We start from the raw sequence: 21,144 nt of genomic DNA on the forward strand, positions 1-21,144 counted from the left end.
GTGGTTACGGTGCCCTATTATGACTTAAGCATATTGTTTGGGTGTGTGAGAGTGAGTGTGTGCGTGCCGATTTTTAAGTGCTATTGTGGTAACAGCTGCTGCTGGGCTTGTTTATTTGTCTTAACTTTTTCGACAGTTGGCTTTCAGAGTGGCAGCGTTTCTGTATATTATTGAACTTAACAAGAGCACCAGGCGGTGCTGTCTGAGTTAATTGGCATAGATTAGAGTGCATTTCAGGCCACATACTTCTTTCTGAACCTAAGAGAGTAGTCACCAAATTGACCTGAGCCTAGTAAAAAGAAAATTATCTGAAAATAAGCCAAAAAGGTCAAAAAAAAAAAAAAAAAAAATCACACAAAAAATTATGAAAAATAAAAAAAAATATATTGGTATACATTTTTGTTCTAGAACAGATTCCCCTATTTTAAAGGAAAAGTATTTTCTAATAATCCACTCCCCTTTTTAAAAGCTAGTTTTTAAGTATTTTTTTCTAAAAAACAACAACTTATTTCTCAATTTTTTTGGGACATTTCTTGCCAAATTAGGTATTGCCCTTCTCCTCATGTATTTGAAAGCAATCGAACTGATGCCCCCCACCCGTCGCCCCGTCGTCAGGTACCACCACACATAGATTCTTATTCTTGTGGGCTACTCTGAAAATCACAGACACACGATCCTGTCAGAAAGTTAACAAGTTTAAGCTGCGTCTCCTTGGACCTGGTCTGGGAATAACTTGTGCTGTGGCAGCGCACTGTTTGCATACACAGTTAGGTGAGCAAAAGTGTGTTGTCTAGCCATGTGCCTGTTGGGATAGGGACGACAGGGAGGCTTTGCAGTCAGAGCGTTGTCTCAGTAATGGAGGTCAGGGCCCTGCAGCTGCCTGAAGCACCCGAGGGACGAGCCGCAGCAGTGGTGTTGGAGCCTGTAGAGCTCTGAGAACAGAGGAAGAGAGGGCGAGTTGTCATCTGAACCTCTGCGCCTGATCCCTCTGTATTCTGGGCACACTCCTTTCCCTCCTTGATTTTCCCTTTTTTTGTATACAATTTGTAAAAATAAATATGAAAAACTTAGGAATGGCTTACTGAGAGTTGTGTTCTTGTGGCTGACCACCCACAGTGCATCCTAGGACTACATGCATAAAATATTCTGCTCCCAACATGGAGAAGAAAGCCGCCAATAAATAACCATCACTATCTTGCTGCAGTAGAGTTGTTTCCTCATTTGTGGTTTCACATGGCTGAGTACAGTCTGCTCGGAGCCATTCTTAGTATTATTTTTACTGTTTGATTGTATGGAAATTGACATCAAAGCCGTCGGGTGGTTAGCTGTTGTGACATCATGCAATCAGGCATGTTGTGTAAATCTATGCACGTCATTACCATAACTGAGAATAACATCCTGCAGAGAGATGCAGGCTATTTTTGAGGCCTCTACATTTTAAGTGTGTAGTATCGGATGTGTTTGGTCTTGAAACATGCAACAGTTTTCTGAGAAAGTACGAAAATCATTCATTAATGTGTCGCTTTTAATTGGCAAGGAAGAATTTAAGAGCGGAGATGGTAATAATTTCCAATATGAATTCATCACCGCTAAACAGAGATATAAAGCTTTCAACTAATGCATTTAGGTCAGTCCTGAAATGAATATTCCTGTGTTGCAGAGGACAAAAAAGACTTGACATAACCACTTAAAGTGGCTTCCCACATGAAGGTAAAAAGTGTCTCCTCCAGCACTCTTGATTAAATTTTCATATGCAACAGTAGCGTGAGCGCATCTGTCATTTTCTTCCCTTTCTCCAGCAGTGAAGAGGCCCAGTGCTGTAATGCAGGTGCTGAAGGAAAACCCTCCGTCTTCTTAATTAGTGTGATTTGAGCCTCGTTGGACAAGGTCTGTTCTTATTCATCAACCTCTATTCATGCGCCCCTCTCCTCATGACATCTCCAACAATAGCATTAACTGGCTAAGCAATTCCGATTGCGGGAGATGGAGCCCTGTCACTGATGTCTCTGTGGAGGAGGGGGGGAATGGGAAGATTAAATGAGAAATGAAAGCAGAGAGCCCGGCCTAATGAAAAGTACCTGCTTTGTCCGCAGCAGGTGCTTTGTTGCTATCTTTTCCTGCCTAAATAAACTGCTGGCAGAGTATTTATACGCCGTCTCCAAGCTGACAAAGGGTGAAGTATATCTCTAAGCCAGTACCCTTTTCTCTCTGCCGCTATCTACTTTTATCTGGCTTGCTGGTATATCATGCAGCCACCCCTTTAATCTCGCTGTACACGGACCGGTTCATCTGCGCTGTGGTGTCAGGTCAGGTTAGACTGATACTTCAGGAACAAAACTGTGGAAACAATGATTTTTCATCCTTTTCCAAACAGGAAACTGGTTCAATTTAAAGCACATTAGGTAATCAATGACACTTATCAACCTTGAATAGGAACTGTAGCAAATTCCTATCCACTTCTCTGGTGCAGCTCATTTAGCCGCGTGTATCAACAACTGTATCGATAGTTACGCTTTGCAGCGGGGTAGTAGAAACCTATTTATTATCTTCTTAAAGAATCTGACAGTGGTGCCCTTAAGGGGGGGCAAGAGAGGCCATGCCCCCCCAATAATAATTGTAGGCTGACATAAATGCTTTGAAAAGGCTGTGGCATGCTATTTTTTTAGGCTAGTGGGAAGAAGGAAATGTGTTGTTCCGTACTATCAAACTATTAAAGCTGTATATTTTGTCTTTTAAAGGAAAAGGACTAGCCTTTTGGAAAAAAACAGATCACATAGCATATGTATATATGAATACATAATAACTGTTGTTATTCAAACTCACCCTTCTAATTATAGACCTATCTCCCCTTTCTCCTCAAAAATCATTGATAAGGCGGTTGCTAGAAATAGTGAAAGCTTATGACATTCTCAATTCAGTCTGGTTTTCGCTGGCTGCATAGTACGAAAATGGCTCTGCTGAAAGTCACCAACTATATTCTAATGCAGATTGCAGCCATCACTCCACTTTAGTACTGTTAGACTTGTTAGATCATACCATCTTGCTGGATAGACTAAAGCTCTGGGTTGGTATAGATGGAACTGCCCTCAGGTGGTTTTCATCTCTTACAAAGAGGTCTTGGTGACTGTTGATGATGTTGTCTCATTGTTGGCTCATATATTTTGTGGGGTTCCACAAGATTCAATTCTTGGTCCCATCATGTTCAGTTTCTATATGCTCCCCATTGGTTGAGCGGGTAGCGGTAACTTGTGAAACTAGACAGCCAGTGGCATCTATTGGTACCAGTCATATCGGCATAGCTTATTAAGCTAAATTTTGGTGACAGAACAACTGGCACAGCCATTTTCAAAAGCGTCCCTTGAACTCTCGCCTCAAGATACCTGGCTGAAAATATGTTCTATGAGTGCCTACGAGTCTACCCTGAACTTGAGAAGGCTTGTTCCCAGTAAATGTTTTGTTCCTTACAGTCAATGTACTCCAATGTACTTCAAGTTGTATATTTGTCTTTTCAAAGAAAAAGGACAACCAGCCTGTTTGAAAAACAGTAAATCCCCTAATACATACAGACACATAACACATTAAAACAGGATTGTTGTGGAACTCAAAATGTTAACTGTACTGTCATGTACTGACATAGTTTTCAATTAGCCTATATAGTTCAACAGCATAATAGAGTTTCTTAGATTTAGTTATGGCTTTTGGTTTTTGTGTGCCACTCGAAGATTTTCAGAGGCCCCCATCTGCCCACCCCTATAAAAAAATTTTCAGGGCACCACTCGATAGTGAAAAGTGCCGCCCTTGGCTGGCCCAAGCTAGTGGGATTTTCCCTGAGTTGCAGTGAGGGACTGGAACCATTGCGGACCAGTAGTGAAACAATTTCACACAACAGCACATATGCCCTCCAGTGCCAATCTTGCCTGCCGCTTCCAACTTGAGTGTGCAGGATGCAGTTAAAGGGAAATTAGATTTTAGATAGTGAGATTTTTACCTTTCAGCACCTTGTTGGCTCCTGCCCACAGTGGTGAATCAAAACATGGCAGGTTTTCCCAAGATGATACAAGACAGCCAGGAAAGGAAGGAAAGAAAGAGATGTACATGAGAAACATGGTAGCAGCTTTGAGGAGACATAGTTCATGCACATTTAATGGAGACTTATGGCCAGGTTTGTCTCAGGTTGGACAGACATATAGCCATTAGCAGACCATTTACTCTACATTTACTGTCTTGTAAAGGTCACAGGAGCACAGTGGTTTGGTCCATCAGTCATAACATGGTTGGATATCTCCAGTCAAATCCCCATATCATGATAAATGATGATAAATGACTGCAGCTGTAGCTCCGCCGACTGCATTTTGATCGATCTCTCCCCACATACGCGGTCTGTTTACTCACGCAGGCTATCACAGGCGGCATTCTCAATCACAAAAATCCACCAGTGCATTCTGCCACGTGTGTTTTCATTCAGATACTGTTGCCTTTTATATAGTGGATAGCCATTAAAGAGCAAGGACAAACTCAATACAATTCACAATTCATACACTTCAATTCAATTTCACTGATTGCACATGTTGCATTTGTGAGGCTCTCCTCGTGCACAACCATTTATTAATTCACCGCATGTACCTTCACTTCAGACATCAAGGACATTAATGATTTAGTTCAACCCTTGCATTTATTTTGGTTTGGTATCTGTGTCAGACATACAAAATAGAACAGAGAAAAAAAAATTATAAAAAAAGTCCGAAAAAACGAGTTAAAGCAACAAAATTAGATTAGATGGTCAAAACACATAAGAAAATGATCAATAATGCTCACATTCTGAATAAATTACACTGAATTTTGTTAAACAATTAGTGTAATTGTGAATCTTTTCAGGAAATTCATAAATAAAGCCCTCATCCTTTCAAAGCCCATAATTGCACAAACTTATTTTGCCATTGATGGTGAGCTTGACAGTACCTTACTTTAGATGCAATGGTCTTGGATACGAGCAAAGGATACTTGAATAGTGTAATAAATGCCTACGCTACAGTAATTAATTGAATAATAAGTTTCATAATTTATTTTTTAGTATATGCATACAATACAATGACCATACATTATTTTTAACATTGGCATGTGACCTTAAAATATCCGCCACCTCATACTGATTACGTATATTTGGAGCTCAGCTGTCCATTAGGAGTATTATGGTGGTTTGTCATTTTACCATCTCCTTCGAGCACAGCGTGTACTCTGGGCACAGAGGGAGCAGCAGAACGCCAGGTGTTGTGAAAGTGAAACTTAAACATTCATTGTGCTGGGTCTAAAAGTTTGCTTTCACTTACCTCCATAGTAGCTGCTCCTCTCATCGATCAATCTGGGGCGGGCCGCCATATAATTTGTCCCACCATAGTCTCGAAGAATGGAGCTAGAGTGTTTATTAAGAGCAGTATTAAAATATATACACTGTTGGGTTATTTATTGCGCAGTATCAGCAGAGGTGAGCAGCAGAACGTCAAGCGCGTTAAAAATGAAACTAAACCGTTCACTCTGCTGGGCCTCAAACTCTTTTTCAATCACAAAAATCTGCAAAATTCTTCTCTCATCCATCGTTCTGATTAGCTGTGAACGTATGAACAGATAAATTGTCCACCCCATGAGTGACATTCAGCTGTGGAGATAAAAAGAACTCCACTTGCTGCACTGCATTCATGGACCCGCAAAAAACGTCATATTTTTTGTCCATGAACCCTGCCCATGTCACCATAGCACACTCAGCTCACTATAGGTCACTATGTATGTGCATATGAGTGCACATATTCCCACAGCGCACTCTGTTTTATAAATACAAGTTTCTTTGTAGTATTGTGATATGGCATTGCGCTTAGGAAGGCAGGGCAGAACTGAGTAATAAGTTAAGGATAGAGGGGAAAAAAAGTCTGAAACATTCACAAAAATCGGCCTTACAAATGTTTTACGATGAAGGAAATGCAGTTTGTCAGACCCCAAGGATCCACACAGTGGGTTTTTGGTGATGTAAACATAACTTGTGTTTGTTTACAAGAAAACTCCACAGGGCAGCTTTAATGTGGCGCACACTGCACATGGTTTTTCTGTGTATGCATAATTTATACATCAGTTCTTGTTGGTATAACGCTGGTCTCTCAATGCAGGTTGAGGTAGAAAAGATTCACTGAATATTTTTATGCTTGAAAAAGGTCAAGTTTATACTGTAGGCATCCAAATATTGGCTCTGTGTGTGACTTTGGTCTACAGTGCTTTGCATGGCTTTCTGTGTTGTCAGTCAAAAATCGAAATGTTGTTTTTTCTTTAATAGAACAACTCCATTCTTTAACCTATTCTTCTTCTTCACTCCTCTCCCTCTCTTTCCTGTCCTCCTTCTCGGTAACGCTTCTGAAAACGCACTGGCTGTTATTAATGGTCTATGACGAAGTGGTGTTGGGATTATTCCTCTGCTGGCTCACTATTGATGAGCTGTGCAGCTGCGTCTCTCTCTCTCTCTCTCTCTCTCTTTCCCACCACCCCCCCATCCATAAGTAAACTTGTCAGGTCTGATGCATTGCCTGCACACGCTCAAATGCAAATCACGCAGCAGCGGAGCTTTATCTCAAACCAAACAAGAGCAGCGGCAGAACATCCTGGATCCCCGGTCCCAACAGAGCCGCTGTATCTGAGAGGCTCTGATTAAAGGAGTGCCAGCAGAGCTCGGCTGCTGGTTACACAATATTAGGCGGTCTGCCTGCGGAATTCGCTCTAACGTGATGGGAAATGAGCTTAACAGGTCGAGCTGCCTTATCAGCGCGGGGTGAGATTTTTTGGTCAGGTTTAAGTGAGTTTAATTTTAAGTAAGGGGGCAGATTAAGTGGCGAGAATGGTGCTCTGTGTGTGTGCAGGAAAAAAATCTGCATTAGAAATAGCAAAGGCAGGTCTTTTTTCTTGAAACATTAAAAAAAAAGAGAGAGCATCAATCATGAGAGAGGAAGTCCAAGGGTCTTTTTTAATGGAGGTTTCAGTACCATTTACAGTTCATGTTCTTCAAATGAGCAGCGAAAGGTAATCTTTCACACTGGCAGTCTTCCATATAGCTGGGATTTCTATTCGTAAGAATCAGCCACCACTCTGCTCCGCACTATGTACAAGTAATTGCAAATGAGTGTCTTTGTTATATCAGTATATAGATGATTTAAGCCTATCTGAGAGCGAGCTGCACTGGAACAGTGTGATCAATAGAAAGCCATCATCATCTCAGACTTCTTTGATTACCTCTTGGTGTTTCATACTGTATGGCTTTTTGAGACGGGGAGGGAGAAAAAAATCCTTGGATCCTCTTGTTACACTGTTATCTGTGATTTGTTTTCATTTACCCGCCCCTTGTTGGCTCTGCTCTTTTCTCTCTCGTTGTTCTGTTTGAGGGCTCTTCACCCAGCCAACGCTTTCTGTCTCGTCCCTCTAATTTATTTTTCCCCTCTCCAGGATAAATGCTATGTAAGAGGCTTGTGTTTTCCTCCCTCTCCATCACAACGTATATGTGATGTGCCGGATGCGCGGGCTATTAGTCAGGGCTGTGGTGTTCACAGTAAAAGAGGACCAGGGTGGATAGTTGTACCCGGGGTCCATCACAAGCACTTCAGGCCGCTCTGCACCTTCTCGCATTAATCTCCCTCCAGGGTCTCTTCTGCCTTACAGCCACTGTGTGCAGCAGAGTTATGCTCTCCCTGCTGCTTCCTGACTTTGATCCTACACAAACACTGCTAACTGGATTCAATTAACACCTTCTATGCACACCAGAAGGAATTAGACTCCTGACTGGTTTTGAAAGAACAGTCTGTACTGGAATGACTTTCAACTGAAGAAAATCCCACTCATCTCCATCACACTGGGGTCCTGGAGAAAAGTCACAGACAGACATCTCAGAGGAAATGCAACCATAGGACAAGTTACAATTGTACTATTTTAGGGGAAGGGGGGAGTGCTGCCCTCGTGCTCTAAGACCACGTTGGCACTGCATTATTTTGTACCCTGCCAACACGTTCTAATCCCAATTCATCATGCCAAGTCATATTGCCGTTTTGTCAGTGGACGTCTACATATTGCACTTTAGGTATCCTCCTGCGTCTGGCATTGATGTCCCTGGATGCTGCAAACAATGCCAAGATGTCAACAAAAGCACATGGTTAAAATTAGGCAACAAAAGCAAGTGGTTATGTTTAGGCAATAAAAGCACATGATTAGGATTGATGTGCAAAGGCACAGATGGTTGGTTTAGGCAAAGAAAAGCACATGGTTAAGTTTAGGGGGAAAAAAATCATAATTTGGCTGTACATTCATGCAGTCATACAGAAAGCAAACACCAGGCTCCTTGGTGAAAGTCTGGGGTTTGTTTGACTTTTGTAAGCTGAAAACCTTTTCCCTTGTTGGAAAAAAAAGCGTTTTAAGTTGAAATAGCATCTTGAGTCTTGTGTGTAATTTATCCTCGCTTCATATGAGCAGAGGAAAAGTCTGTTAGCTGCTATGCTAATTCACGTATTTGTAAATTGCCATAGTCTTGTGCCAATAGGATATTTGTATATATATAACTAGCAATAGAAAACTGTTTCGTCTGTGAACCTTGTTACTTCGAGCTTAGCTTAGCTTTTGTTTAATGTTGGTGCTGTTCAGCCATATTTTATGTGTTTTTTATGCACATTAGTTGAACTAATCCATTTATATAGAACTTCACAGAAAGTCAACACAGTGGCATTGAAATTACACTGGCAACTAGCGTTTTAGAGCAATGCAGACACACAACTGCACAATTATAAATACTTATACAGCATAGGCCACCATAGGCTTTAGTACAGCTTTAGTACAGCTATATATTAGACTTTATATGTGGTACTCCATGTCCTCTCATCCATTTTCATTCTCTCTCTACTTTTAACTGCCAATAAAAGCACAACACCCCCCAAAAGTAATTAAAAAACACAGTTTTTTTTACTTAGTCGTGCCGACCCTGTAATGGCTTAAAGCAAATTAGGCATTTTAAGCTTTTTTTAAATTTTTTTTATCTATCTTTGATGCTTAAGTTCTAAAGCTGGTGATACTTATTATTTTTTTAATTGACAAAAAAATCCAATCCAATGAAAAGAACAAAACTAATAATTACTGTTCTGTGTGTGTGTGTGTGTGTGTGTGTGTGTGTGTGTGTGTGTGTGTGTGTGTATCCAAATCCTTTTATATATCTAATTCCCCTGTGCTATAGAGCTCCGTTGTCATAAAACACATTAATAAGCCACACTGTTGCACTGGGTGACATGTTGCTTTGTTGCCATGAACACACACACACACACACACACACACACACACAAAAACAAACACAAACACAAACACAAAAACACATTGTAGTTTCTTTTCAGTCAGTCCCACACACACTGTACTGCTTCTCACTTGAGCACCAAATGTCTGTTAACCCACCACTGAAAATACTCCCCAACAAATGCACTATGTATGCCTGTTTGACAAAACCCTTTCTTAAACCTACAGTGACCATCTGTTACAGAACTTTACTGAGTCCATAAAAAGATAAAATATAGACTACATGTGACTTGGTTTTGCTGACAGTGAGAAAACAGAATATCCTTATCATTCAAGTTTTTAAGTAAAAAAGAAATAGTACGTCAGTGAAATGACTAATATTGGGTTTTCCCCTCAGAATTCTGACATATCATGGGGAAGCCTCTGAAGCAGTATTTAGACCATCACTGAAAGCCGTATTAATGAGATTTTTAGCAGCCTCATGCAGGCTTTGCCGGCTGTTGAGAAAAATCCCCCAACACCACACAGAGGATTCCTCTGATCAGCGCTCTCGTATAAAATTAGCCACAAGAAAAACATTTTATTGCTGGCTTATGTGAAATCTGATGAAATGCTGCAACTGATTTTGAATCGTAGCAATAAGGTCTAACCCCTGGAATGGATATGGAGAGCTCAATTCATGACGGGTTTGACTGGATTGTAGCTGTAGAGAGGTACAGGGCGGGACTGTCTCTTGAAGAACAGGAAACACACACTACCAATCATTTTTTTCTTCCCCAGGTAGGAGACAAAGCAGAGAATATGCTGAAGTTGAGACAGGCCGACAAGCCCAACATTGATATCACGTTGCAGGCATGATATCTAACAACAAGCGCAGGTCTTGTTTGGCAAATTACCTCTCCTACCTTTCAAAGAGGAGGGCACCTCTTTTTTGCACATTTATTGATTTATCCCTCTTTGTTCTCCCCGTGAGAAACTTGTCATCTGTGACAGCGGCTCACCCAAGTTATCTCAAGCCCCGCCGTCCTCGTCTCTAGGTGTTGTTGCTGCTCTGCATGGCGGCGCATTGCTCGGGGACTGTGCCGCCACGCTATCGCCTCAGATAAGCAATTAGCATTCTCCGAACTGCTTTCTCTCGCATTCAACTTATTATTATGTGGAAATTTGAGCAATCTCGGTCCGCGTCGAGTCCCCATTGCCGCGATGAACACAAATAATTCATTCCCACAGTCGTTACGGCTTTAGCCTGTGTGACATTGACAGATTCATTATAATTTTATTCGTTTTTAAGTAAACATCAAAACAGCAAACAAGCTCGGCTAAGCACACGCACACACACATCGGAGAGAGTGCACACATCAGTAAGAATTCAGCAGAATGCACGTGGCTTTTCTAATTACATGGGCTCGCCCTCCTGCTGCCAGAGACGCTCATTTGGGCACTGAGAGGAACGCGTGCGCTAACAGCAAAGGAGGCTGGGAAGGATGAGTCTTAATGAGGGGAATCAGTGGAATGTGTCTGATGGTGACATTTCTTCCCAGAGCTGGAGGGCTCTCAATGAAAGGCAGGCCTTCACCGTGGGGCCTGCTCCACCACTCAGCCCTCTCATCCTTAGATAACCGGGCACGCCAAAGCACAACAAGCAGCCCTCACACAGGAGGCAATTAAAACTCTGATCTGCTTACGCACCCGGAAACACTCGCTTGGCTGCTGCAGGCGGAAGGGAAGAGGGCCGGGGTGGCGGGGACGTTCGCTGCTGGTGGTGGAGAGGGGTTGGTGATGATATTTGTTTGTCAGCAGGAAGGGCAGAAGTGGTGGTCCAAAATTAGCAGTCTTGGTAGTTTATTGCAACATCCAATATTTCTTCAGACTACAAACTTATACATTAATAAAGAAAACAGATGGAGGCTCGAAACAAAAAGCAGCATTTGGGGGGGAGTAGGCCAAACGGGATACTATTAAGTGGAAGCTGGCATGGAGTCAGAGTAGCTCTTTAACACCAGCAGCGCTGCTGCCAAGCCTTAATGCGATCTGTTAGTGAACAGGATCCTGGGACCGCACTGGGCTCAGGGCGCTTGGAGTTAGCTAAAGCTGCAAAAGCAACAACACTGGTGCTAAAACTACTAAAGATTTAGGATTTATTGGATTTGTTTTTGTTTTTTGTTGCTCTACCCATCAGGTCTATTGACTGTGATATCATTGGGTAGGTTTACATGCACAAAATAGTTTGTTTTTTGCCCTTATTCCAAAATAGGCAATATCCAAGCTGTTTACATGTTTAATGAAGATGAATATTTCATTAATATTTCTGTTTACATCCAGCTCCGATTAACGTGCCCAAACATGCCATTTATCATGGCAAAATACAAAGAAGAGCTTGAAATTCTGCTTCTTTGCATTAAAATATGATTTTTTTTCACAATTCCCTGTTGGTGGCAGACTTTTTGTCTGCCTCTTTCCTTCCTCCACCTTTTTTGAAAAGATCGGTGCTGCGATATTTGCACTTATCCAAAAACCTGCTGACATCCACGTCCTTCCTCATCTATAAAAGCAAGTCCTTCTGACCAAAAATGTGGGATCTTGTTTTGCATGCATCTCTATCACACAGCTTTGCAAACGCTTGGCCAGTTGGTTTGTGCATAATATATCCATGATGGTGCACAGTGCCGATTGTAAACAGACAAGAGGCCGTGTGTCGCAAACTGTCAAAAGGTGAAGTGTCCTTGGGGAGGAGAAGTGCGTGTGAATGTTAATCTGATGAGCAGGTGGTACCTCGTATGGCAGCCTTAGTCACCAGTGTGGGTGAATGGTGCCTGTGTGTAAAGTGCTTTGAGTGGTTGCTTAGGCTTAAAAAAAAAGAAGAAAAAAGCTAAATAAATGCAATCCATTTCATCTAGCGTAAAAGCACTTATAATGTAGCAGAGTGAAAATCTAAGTTCACACAAATAGGCCAAGTACATTAGGTCACAGTTGAAGCAGGAAGGCTGAAGGCTGTGTTGGGTGTTTACTATAGACAGTTTGGGTTGTAATTTTATTTCATTTTGGGGGTAAGCCTTCGTTCTTGATCCCAAATGCATAGATCTGGAAAAGACAAAATTTCTGAAAAACCCTGTGTCGCTGTCTGACTGTTAAAAATATGTTCAATGAGCAATATCGGCCCTAGGGAGGCCAAAAGCTTCCAGCAACTTTCTCATATTTGAATTGGTACTGATGTGTTTCTGACTGATGACCGCCCTGTTTAAGTCCATCTTGTATTTGACATGTTTTGCTAAATCTTCATATGAATCTTCGCAAATCACATAATCGATGATTGCAATCCAGCATTATGTGATGTTATCACTTATCAGCTGTGTTTCACATGTCCAAATGATTACTGTAAAATAAGTCTATTTAACTTAAAGGTTGAGTTGGTGCGTGAAATTAGAATTTGTCGTAATTGCTGAAGTCGTCACTTTACTTGAGAGAAGTACATGAGGCAGATAATCTGTGAAAAAAAACATGTTCCTCCCCCTGTTACTGCTACTAATGACATTTTCTATAATCTCACCTCTTGCAGCAGCGCTGATCAACTATAAATCAAGATTCTGTTACTGTTGACAGTGTTTTGTTTTGGTTCGACTGTTTTCAACATTGTAGCGGGGTCAGAAACATTTTTTTTTCTTTTTTTACCACTAAACAGTACACTAAAATATATTTCTGAAAACATTTAAGGTAAGAAACAGGAAATGCAAAAAAAAGAAATATTAAAAGATATTTGATCAACGCTGGCTGGTTAAATTTTCTGAGTTCAGTTTACAAGCTGTTTTTGTTGCAAGATTAGTAGCTGCATTACAGACTCTGGTTGTTTTTCTTCATGTGTAATAGATTCTTGCAAATGCCATCAGGAGCACTATGAGGAGTCAAATGTATTTTTTTCTTTTTTTCCCACATATTATCCATCTCATGTTCTGCTGTCAGGATGTAAGTGAAAGTTATAATATATATAATATGACAAAAGTTATATTCATAAAAGCTACTGATAATCGATTCATTATTTTTAAAGCAAACAACCTCTGGCATTAGCTTTTCCCTGTTTTATATCATAGTAAAATACATATTTTGTGGTTTGGACTGTTTGGACAAATCAAGCTATTGGAAGTGCACTGTGGAATAATGTGATTAAATGATTGATAATTAAAAATGTCCGAAGATCAATCAATGAAGACATCAATCAGTATCTCCAGCTCTAAAAGGGATGAGTTTCAATGGGAATGGAAATTGGATGCAGCAGAGTAGAGCATAAGGCAAACACCCATGCATGACCACAAATTGGTCCTTTTGAGGTCCAGGCTATTCATTTTCAAATTTCCTGAAGTGCATCTGTGTTTTCTGACCAATTAAACAAGAAAACACCGTTTTTGTCCCCTAGCTTGACAACCCAGTTGGTGGCTTTAAAAGCCTGTGGGTTGTGTGATAATGGCAGAATGGTGAATGCAACCATTAGAGGCCAGACAGGGTTGGGTCACCTTCACAGGCTAAGAGCCTGGCTGTTGCTGTCCTCCATCAGCTGAAGAACCCCCTTTTTCTGCCCTGGCACTGCTGCCCATTATTTCTGGCTATTTGGGTGACCTGTGGCTGTTGTGTCATTTTCACACCACAGGGCTAATTGCACCAAATGGCGGTAGATTTTGAGGGAGCAGATGAGATAGGCAGTCCATGCCGCCTGGTGCCAAACATTAGCTATAATTTAGCTTATAGCTTCACAGATTCTCAGGGAGTTGATGTATTAACACATTATGGTATGCCTGTGGTGATGTAACTGAGCAACTATTTCTCTGGTGGACTACAGTATGATGTATTCCTTCACTAGTTTCCTCCTGGCAGCAAAAAACCTCACTAATGGCTACAAGCTTTATATTTTATTCTGTTTCTCCTCATCTGATACAGTTTGTTCTTTCTTTGCTGTAGCTGGCTGTACATTTGACGAAGACTCCGACCCCGGCTTGTGTGAGTACCGACAGGGACAAGAGGACGACTTTGACTGGCAGCTGATCAGGACCTACAACTGGCCACACCCGACCCCGGATCTTCTGCGAGGTAGGCTTCTGATGGGTACAAATGCAAAACCATGGTGGCCTTGTGGCTTCAAATCCAGTTTCAGCCTGCGTGCGCTGTAAAAAATCGTATAGAAATTTACTGGAATGATCTAACTCAGAGGTCCTGAACATTTTTCAGGCCAAGGACCCCTTAGCTAAAACAGAGACAGAGCAGGGACCCCCTACTACATATATTGTATACAGTTTAGCTGCACTTGAGATAATTCTCGAGATATTTTTGGGTCTCCTCTTGTTTGCACTTGTCCGCAGCTACTAAGTCAGCGACATCGCCAGTGGTTGAGATGGATGGTGCGTCAGACTTTGTTGCTTGAAAAGTTACAGAACCTTCCAATGTGGCTCACAAGAATGTCTATTCATTTAGAATAAGTTACAACTAATTGGAAAATATGTTTCAATAGTACATACATGTTAGCTTACTAGTTCATCACGCTGTTATGGATAAGTGACGCACAGTGATTTAGTACTAGCAAGCCCGTGTTATTGCACAAGGATTCATGGCTAACAGTTAGCCGATCGTTTTTTCACAAATAGGCTGATTTATATTTGCTAAAAAATGTGTTCCCTCAAAAGCCCTCAAATTAAAACTTAAATTATGAAACATTAATTTGATCCCCCCTGCAGTAACTCTGAGGACCCCCGTGCGGTTGTGGGCACTGTTGAAGGCCCGGGATCTAAATTTTTGTCATTCATGTAAATATAACGGCTTTATCGCGTTTTCCACAGAGATAGAATCTGTGTTGCGGTAGCTGTCAGGTCAGATCATCCAACTATACTTTTTGTGTGTGCCCCTTTTTGATCATAACGTGTCCCTTCTCTGAATTTGGAGGTTATTACAGGTCTGTTAAGCTCAGGAGCAGTTTGTTGAGTTTGAGATGCAAGGTGGAACACTGATCAGTTAATTAGTTTGTGGTTGGATTGATCAGAGCTGATCAGATCAGAATGATGTATCAGAGGAGCAGCTGCTGCAGATGCGAGTGAAATCAAACTTTTAAATGGAGCGTTTGCCTCCAGGGTGCGTGGTTTCCAGTTTGGAAAAACAATGGACAGCACTTCAATGAGAGCGTTGTTGTTCTAAGAAATAGAGTGTTTAGTTTTTATCTGAATTAATGAAAAGTAAAGTTTGACTTTCAATGGGCCTGGTGTTTTACTGCTTCATCTGTACCCAGAGTAGGCTCTGGTGCAATGAATAACTGAACGGTATATGTATTAGACCAGCGCTCCTAATAAACGGTCCAGCTCAAGAAAAAAAAAAAAAAAAAAGAATAGAATAGAATAATAGAAAGTCTAAAAAATAACCCGTTTTATTAATTTCTAAGTAATTCAAGTTTCCAGTTTCCATTTTAAGACCTCTTCAAAACTCATGACCATTAATCCGTCTGACTTGAAATGTCTTGACCGTTAAATGAATGTGCTGCAGAGAGTTTATTAAGTTTCTAAAGAAACATGATCGGCATATTGGCAGACTTCCCAGCATGCATTGTTTGAGCATTAAAACTCTCCAGAGACTCCTCTGTCTTGTAGCCTGAAGAAGACACATATGATGGAAACCTACTGCGTGTATTTATTCCATGTTAAGAAAAGTCAGGCACCTGCAGCAGGTGTATGGGAATATATATTTAGGAAAAACAAACATGATCCGGAGAAGCTGCTCGTCTAGAAATGGAGTTATAAACAATGCTGTTGTGGTACACAAACACAGCGCAGAATAACCCACCAGTCTACTCTAAAGAGGTTTGCAGCAGCTTTCATGTGCCGCACTGTTTTTCAGACGCTTCAATATGGGAGCCCTGTGAATGTTCAGAATGAAATAATGACACATTTAATGACAACAAATTTACTGCAAACAGACTGGGACTGTTTGTGTAGAATTCTGTCAATTACCAGACATGAACTGCAAGTCCAAACATAAAGTCTAAAATAATTTCAGAGCAATCAGGGTAGAATAATTGTATAGTTTTGGATGGAAAGGGTCCAAAGAAAAGCTATCCTGCATTATTACTGTCAGTGCTGTGGAAGTTACTTCCAAAAGTTTAGTGTTTTTGATGAAATTTTAAAAGCCTAGTAACACTGACTGAACCTCTGCAGGGCGATTTTTAATGGGCGTGTAGTCCTTGGTAAAATGTTGTCTTTTTAATGTGTATCATCCCAAACACTGTTCACTTAAGTGAAATACAGAAAATGGGAAAGAATTTCCAAGTTTTGAAACAGTTATTTTCAGCAGAATGACAGTTTACAAAAACACCGTCTCTCGGTATATGCTGTGCTCAACATTTGATTCAATGTAGACTGAGAAGATAAAGAGACAACTTTGCACATATCACAAGTGATCAGGAAGGGACAGGGCTCAACACAGATTTGGATCTGTCCATTAGACCACGCTCAGATTTACAAACTTGTATCAAGATGTATCCATATATTTTCTCGACACAGATTGATTGCAGTCCACCTCCTCCTCACCTAGCATCACAGTGTATCTCAGATGCACCTCAAGAGATGCATTTGTGATTGGATTTTGCCTCCCGACTCACTTTTGATTTATATGCAGTAAACTCTGACTGCTGCTAAACAGAAAAAAAGCACACATTTGCTCGGCCATGCAGCCAGAGGAGAGTCATGGTGACTGCTGGATGTGTTGCCTCAGGGAGGCCTCAAACTCCATCACCTTGTGCAAAGCAAATAAACAGTGTTTTGGGGGTTAGTCCTGCTATATGCACAATGCAAAGCTAACTGTTTGGTCGCTCAGAACTACAGCGTTTTTAATATCCTTTCAAAATAGGCAATCGAGACCCAATTGATTTCTGTATTTTGGCTGCTTTCGCATCATTACTGTGAGCTGTTTATTTGTGAAAAATCAACCAAGATGCCCTTTGGTGCAACGAATAAAAGTCTATATATATGCGGCAGACTGTTAAATTACTTAGATGACAGAGCCTTTGGGGCTGTCTCTCAGTCTAATCTCAAAGCTGAAGGTGACTTGACGCAATGCTGAAAACTTGAGTTTGCGTCTTTGTTAGGTACCCGTCAATATTACTTCAATAATGGTTACAATGACTTTGTCTAACGTACTCAAACGACGCCTCTTATAGTGATGATCTAACAAAAATGATCACCCGCTGTCTTCGTCCCGTGTAAAACACAAAGTCAACATTATTTTAATGTGACGTTCAGTAATTTCAATAAAGTCGTAGCTCATGGGGCACATATATGTCACGTTAAATTATTATTACATCACAAACATACTTATTTTGATTCCCTTTTATTCAAATTGAATATTTTCATCTGTGTGTCACTCAGAGACCCTGAAAGGTGCCTTAAGCTATGAGACTCAGAGGGGCGTGATCGAGTGTTTGTATTTGACAACCTAGGAATGAGAATAAATTGGAAAGATGGAGTTACATTCATGACGAAGACACCAACACACCGAATGGTCGTTTCTCCATTTCTCCTACATGTGTAAAATTACATGAATATTTGCTAACACATTTCCATAACTGCTTTATAAGATAAAAAATATGTCTAATGTGTTTTCAGCTAATTCCAGGAAGCGAAAAAGAAACAATTAACACAAACAACCTGGAGCTTTAAAATTATTTTTTTAATATTATTTGTCGTCTTGGATCAAGGTCACTTTTAGTTTAATTAATTACTCAATTTAGAGCTACGGCTAAAGATTATTTTAGTTATCTATTCATCTGCTAATTAGGTTTTTTTTTTGAATAATTGATTAAAATGCAATAAAGTTGTTCAGCTTACTTTCATATACGACAAAGAAAAGCAGCAAACCCTCATATTTGAGAGGCTGAACTCTGAATGTTTGGCATTTTGGCTTGAAACATGACTGAAACAATAATTCAAGCAGCAAATTCAGCCATCCGACTAATCGTTTTTGCTTTTGAATGTCATTATGCTTGTTTCTTCTGAAAGGGAACTACAGACATAATTCCCTCCCTCCTATTTCAGCAGACCCCAGTAACCGTAGTATGTAAGGTGACGCAACAAATTCTTCACATGGTAAATAACGAAAAAGCTGAGGAATAATGATCTCACACACAGACACGCTGGTGACACACTGTGAAATCTTGCTCCTCTCACAGCAGTCTTTCACTCCTATGTCCTACAGAACATGTAAACATGTTTTATTTCCTCTCTGGTTGAATGTTAATGGATGTTGAATGGGACTTACAGCCTCCGTCTGAGTGCTCGTTTCCTCAGTGATTTATGCCAAACAGCCGTATTACCTTGGACCCTGTTCCAGCCATCAACCTACTGACAGCCTGTTTTCTCACATTCACACCCTCGCTGCTTTTTCTATTTAAGTTTGTCATGCATCCACACAGGTGGCCTGCTTCCAATCTCAGCTGACATCTTACATGTATGTTTATTTAAAGCAGTCTTGCTTTTTCTGACGCAGTGCTTTACATCCAGAGGAAAACATCAAGCGCGAATGGTGCTGGTTATAGGCTGCTGGCTCGGGTAAATTGTGGCAATTCGTGGAAGGAGCCGGCAGACGTCCGGGATTTCATAATCCATTCGCAGTTATCAAGCGCTTGTTCCGCTGTTCCAGGCACAGCTCCCCCGAGGCTGGCTGGGTATGTTGAGGAACTCCTTGGGATTGGTGGAGTCTAGCATGGGTCATTGCTGATTACACTTCCTGGTGTTCCTCAGGGGCCGGCAGCACCACAAAAGGCTGCTTTTCATCTTCTTTTCATCCATTAGAGAAGGTCAATTTCAGACAGGATGAGCACATGCTCGGGTGACTTGGATGTCTCTCTCAGATGCTGCCGGATAAGAGATGAAAATGTGATATATAACTGTGTGGGATCTCATTATCAGAGGAACCTGTTGTGAGGCCACTTAGCGAGGGCATACATAGAATGTGTTAGGGACAAGGAGCGAGTGCCACATTGACATTACCTCCTCCTACATAAGTCTGAGGTGTCATCAGTCAACAGCATATCATTCATTCTATTAATATCATCTTTCTATTATAGGGTTAGCCAGTTAGCTGTAATGTAGTTACATTGATCTACTGTGACTTGCTTGGTGGTTAAGGGTGTAAATCACACCTGTCATCACAATAGAATATAACATTGGTCCTTGGGATAGTGATACAATATTTTCTGATGTCATAAAGTCTGCCACAATATGATATTGTTTTGATTCAGGTCAGGGGCCTGCAGTTCATATGAGACAATATCAGTAAATACCCTTGTTGCCTTTTTCTTGGTTGCTTACCATTATCTGCCTGGCAGAAGCTTGGACAGAAATGATGACATAGACGTGCCATAGGAATTTAAATACTTCCTCAACAGCCAAAAGTGTCATTAATGACAAAAATTTTCTAAAAGTTACATACAGAACCTAAAGTAAAGGATCAGAGCACCTTTTCCATCACTAAACACCAGCAATTAGACCCAGCCAATGGTATAAGCAGCAAAGCACTTAGTCAAACACCCCAGGAACAACAAAATACATTACTACCGCCTGCTTTTTCCAGCACTAATAGAGACACAACACATTTTCACTTTTAGATATGGCACTTATTGCATAAACAAAATAAAAATGCCATGGCGACACTTTTGTTGCCTTATTGTACAGCTCTTAATGCTGTAGATTCTCATTTGTAATACTTGGAGTCTAAAGAGACAAATGGTTAAATAAAGCCTGTATGTTAAGCTTCTATGTATATCTGTGTTTATTTAATCCTGCATCCATATGTAACACAGGGAGGTGTAATTGATTTAGCTATGAAGAACTTGCTGTGTTTCTTGAAGTGGAAACATGATGGTATAACTGTCCATCCCCAGTGTAGAGTCAGCTTTATCTGGTGTGTTTTCTCTCTGCTATGAAAACTAACCTGTCCATCAGACCCTCTGGTTTATCCAGCAGCTCAGGAAGAATGAGCAAGGTCAGAGTTTTCCAGGAGGACCTCTGAAGCAACGTTGCAAATATACATTTTACCTGCAATTTTTCCAAGGGCTTTAAATTCTTTCAGAGATGCTAAAGAGACTGCAATTGAGACAACAACTTAGTTTATTGGGAGCCAGCAGCTCAATAGTATTGATCTGCGCCCACCAGCCAGTGGAATACCAATGACATGAAACATTGCAGCTAAAAAGGAACATGTTACGCCCTTCAGCTTTGCAGTTTTTCTCTTCACGACAGGGCTTCTTCGGAGTCTCCCAGCCTGCTTGTCAGCATTGTAATGCAGGATGAGAGATGGCGAGGCTCAGTGTCGGGAGATATGTTGGAAAACAGAAATGATGGCTGTACATGATGGACAGTGTTCTTTTAATAGTAAAATTGAACAGGTTTCTGCTGTGCTGGATCAGACAAAGCAGATTCAGAAACCCTTGAAGGAGATTTTATTGGAGTTGAATTAAATTGAACCCACAGCGGACACCTCCAAAAATGGGCAGTAGTTAAGTCGATATCCCCACAGGGCCCCTTTGAAAAGTGGCAGCTTCTAGAAAGATCGGTCGAGATTAAATTCTCAAATGTTGCCCTGCATACAAATATACCTTTTAAATATTTCTTAGATGGTACCCACTTTGCAATTGACAGTTATCTACCTGTATAGCATTTGCTTTTTGTTTTCTAAATAAAAATGTTTGTCAGTTTATTTAATCACAGTTTAATCAAGCAGACACAGTCAATAGCTGGTTGGTGGTTAATACCAGGATGCTTAATTACTTCATTTGTTTCGGACAATCTTTTTTCTGCTGAGAGAGTGCAGCCACACCAACGAATC

The 21,144-nt window shown here is 40.8% G+C and overlaps 1 protein-coding gene across 1 annotated transcript in view; it reads left to right on the plus strand.

Moving 5' to 3' along the window:
- ptprua (protein tyrosine phosphatase receptor type Ua) overlaps positions 1-21,144 on the plus strand; it is a 251,377-nt gene that overhangs the window by 53,237 nt on the left and 176,996 nt on the right. Inside the window, exon 2 of the mRNA XM_042506534.1 lies at positions 14,245-14,373. Within this exon, the coding sequence (XP_042362468.1) occupies positions 14,245-14,373 (129 nt within the window). The remainder of the gene's footprint in view (positions 1-14,244; positions 14,374-21,144) is intronic.

Source organism: Plectropomus leopardus, chromosome 18, assembly GCF_008729295.1.
Source record: "Plectropomus leopardus isolate mb chromosome 18, YSFRI_Pleo_2.0, whole genome shotgun sequence".
Classification (NCBI taxonomy): Eukaryota; Metazoa; Chordata; class Actinopteri; order Perciformes; family Serranidae; genus Plectropomus; species Plectropomus leopardus.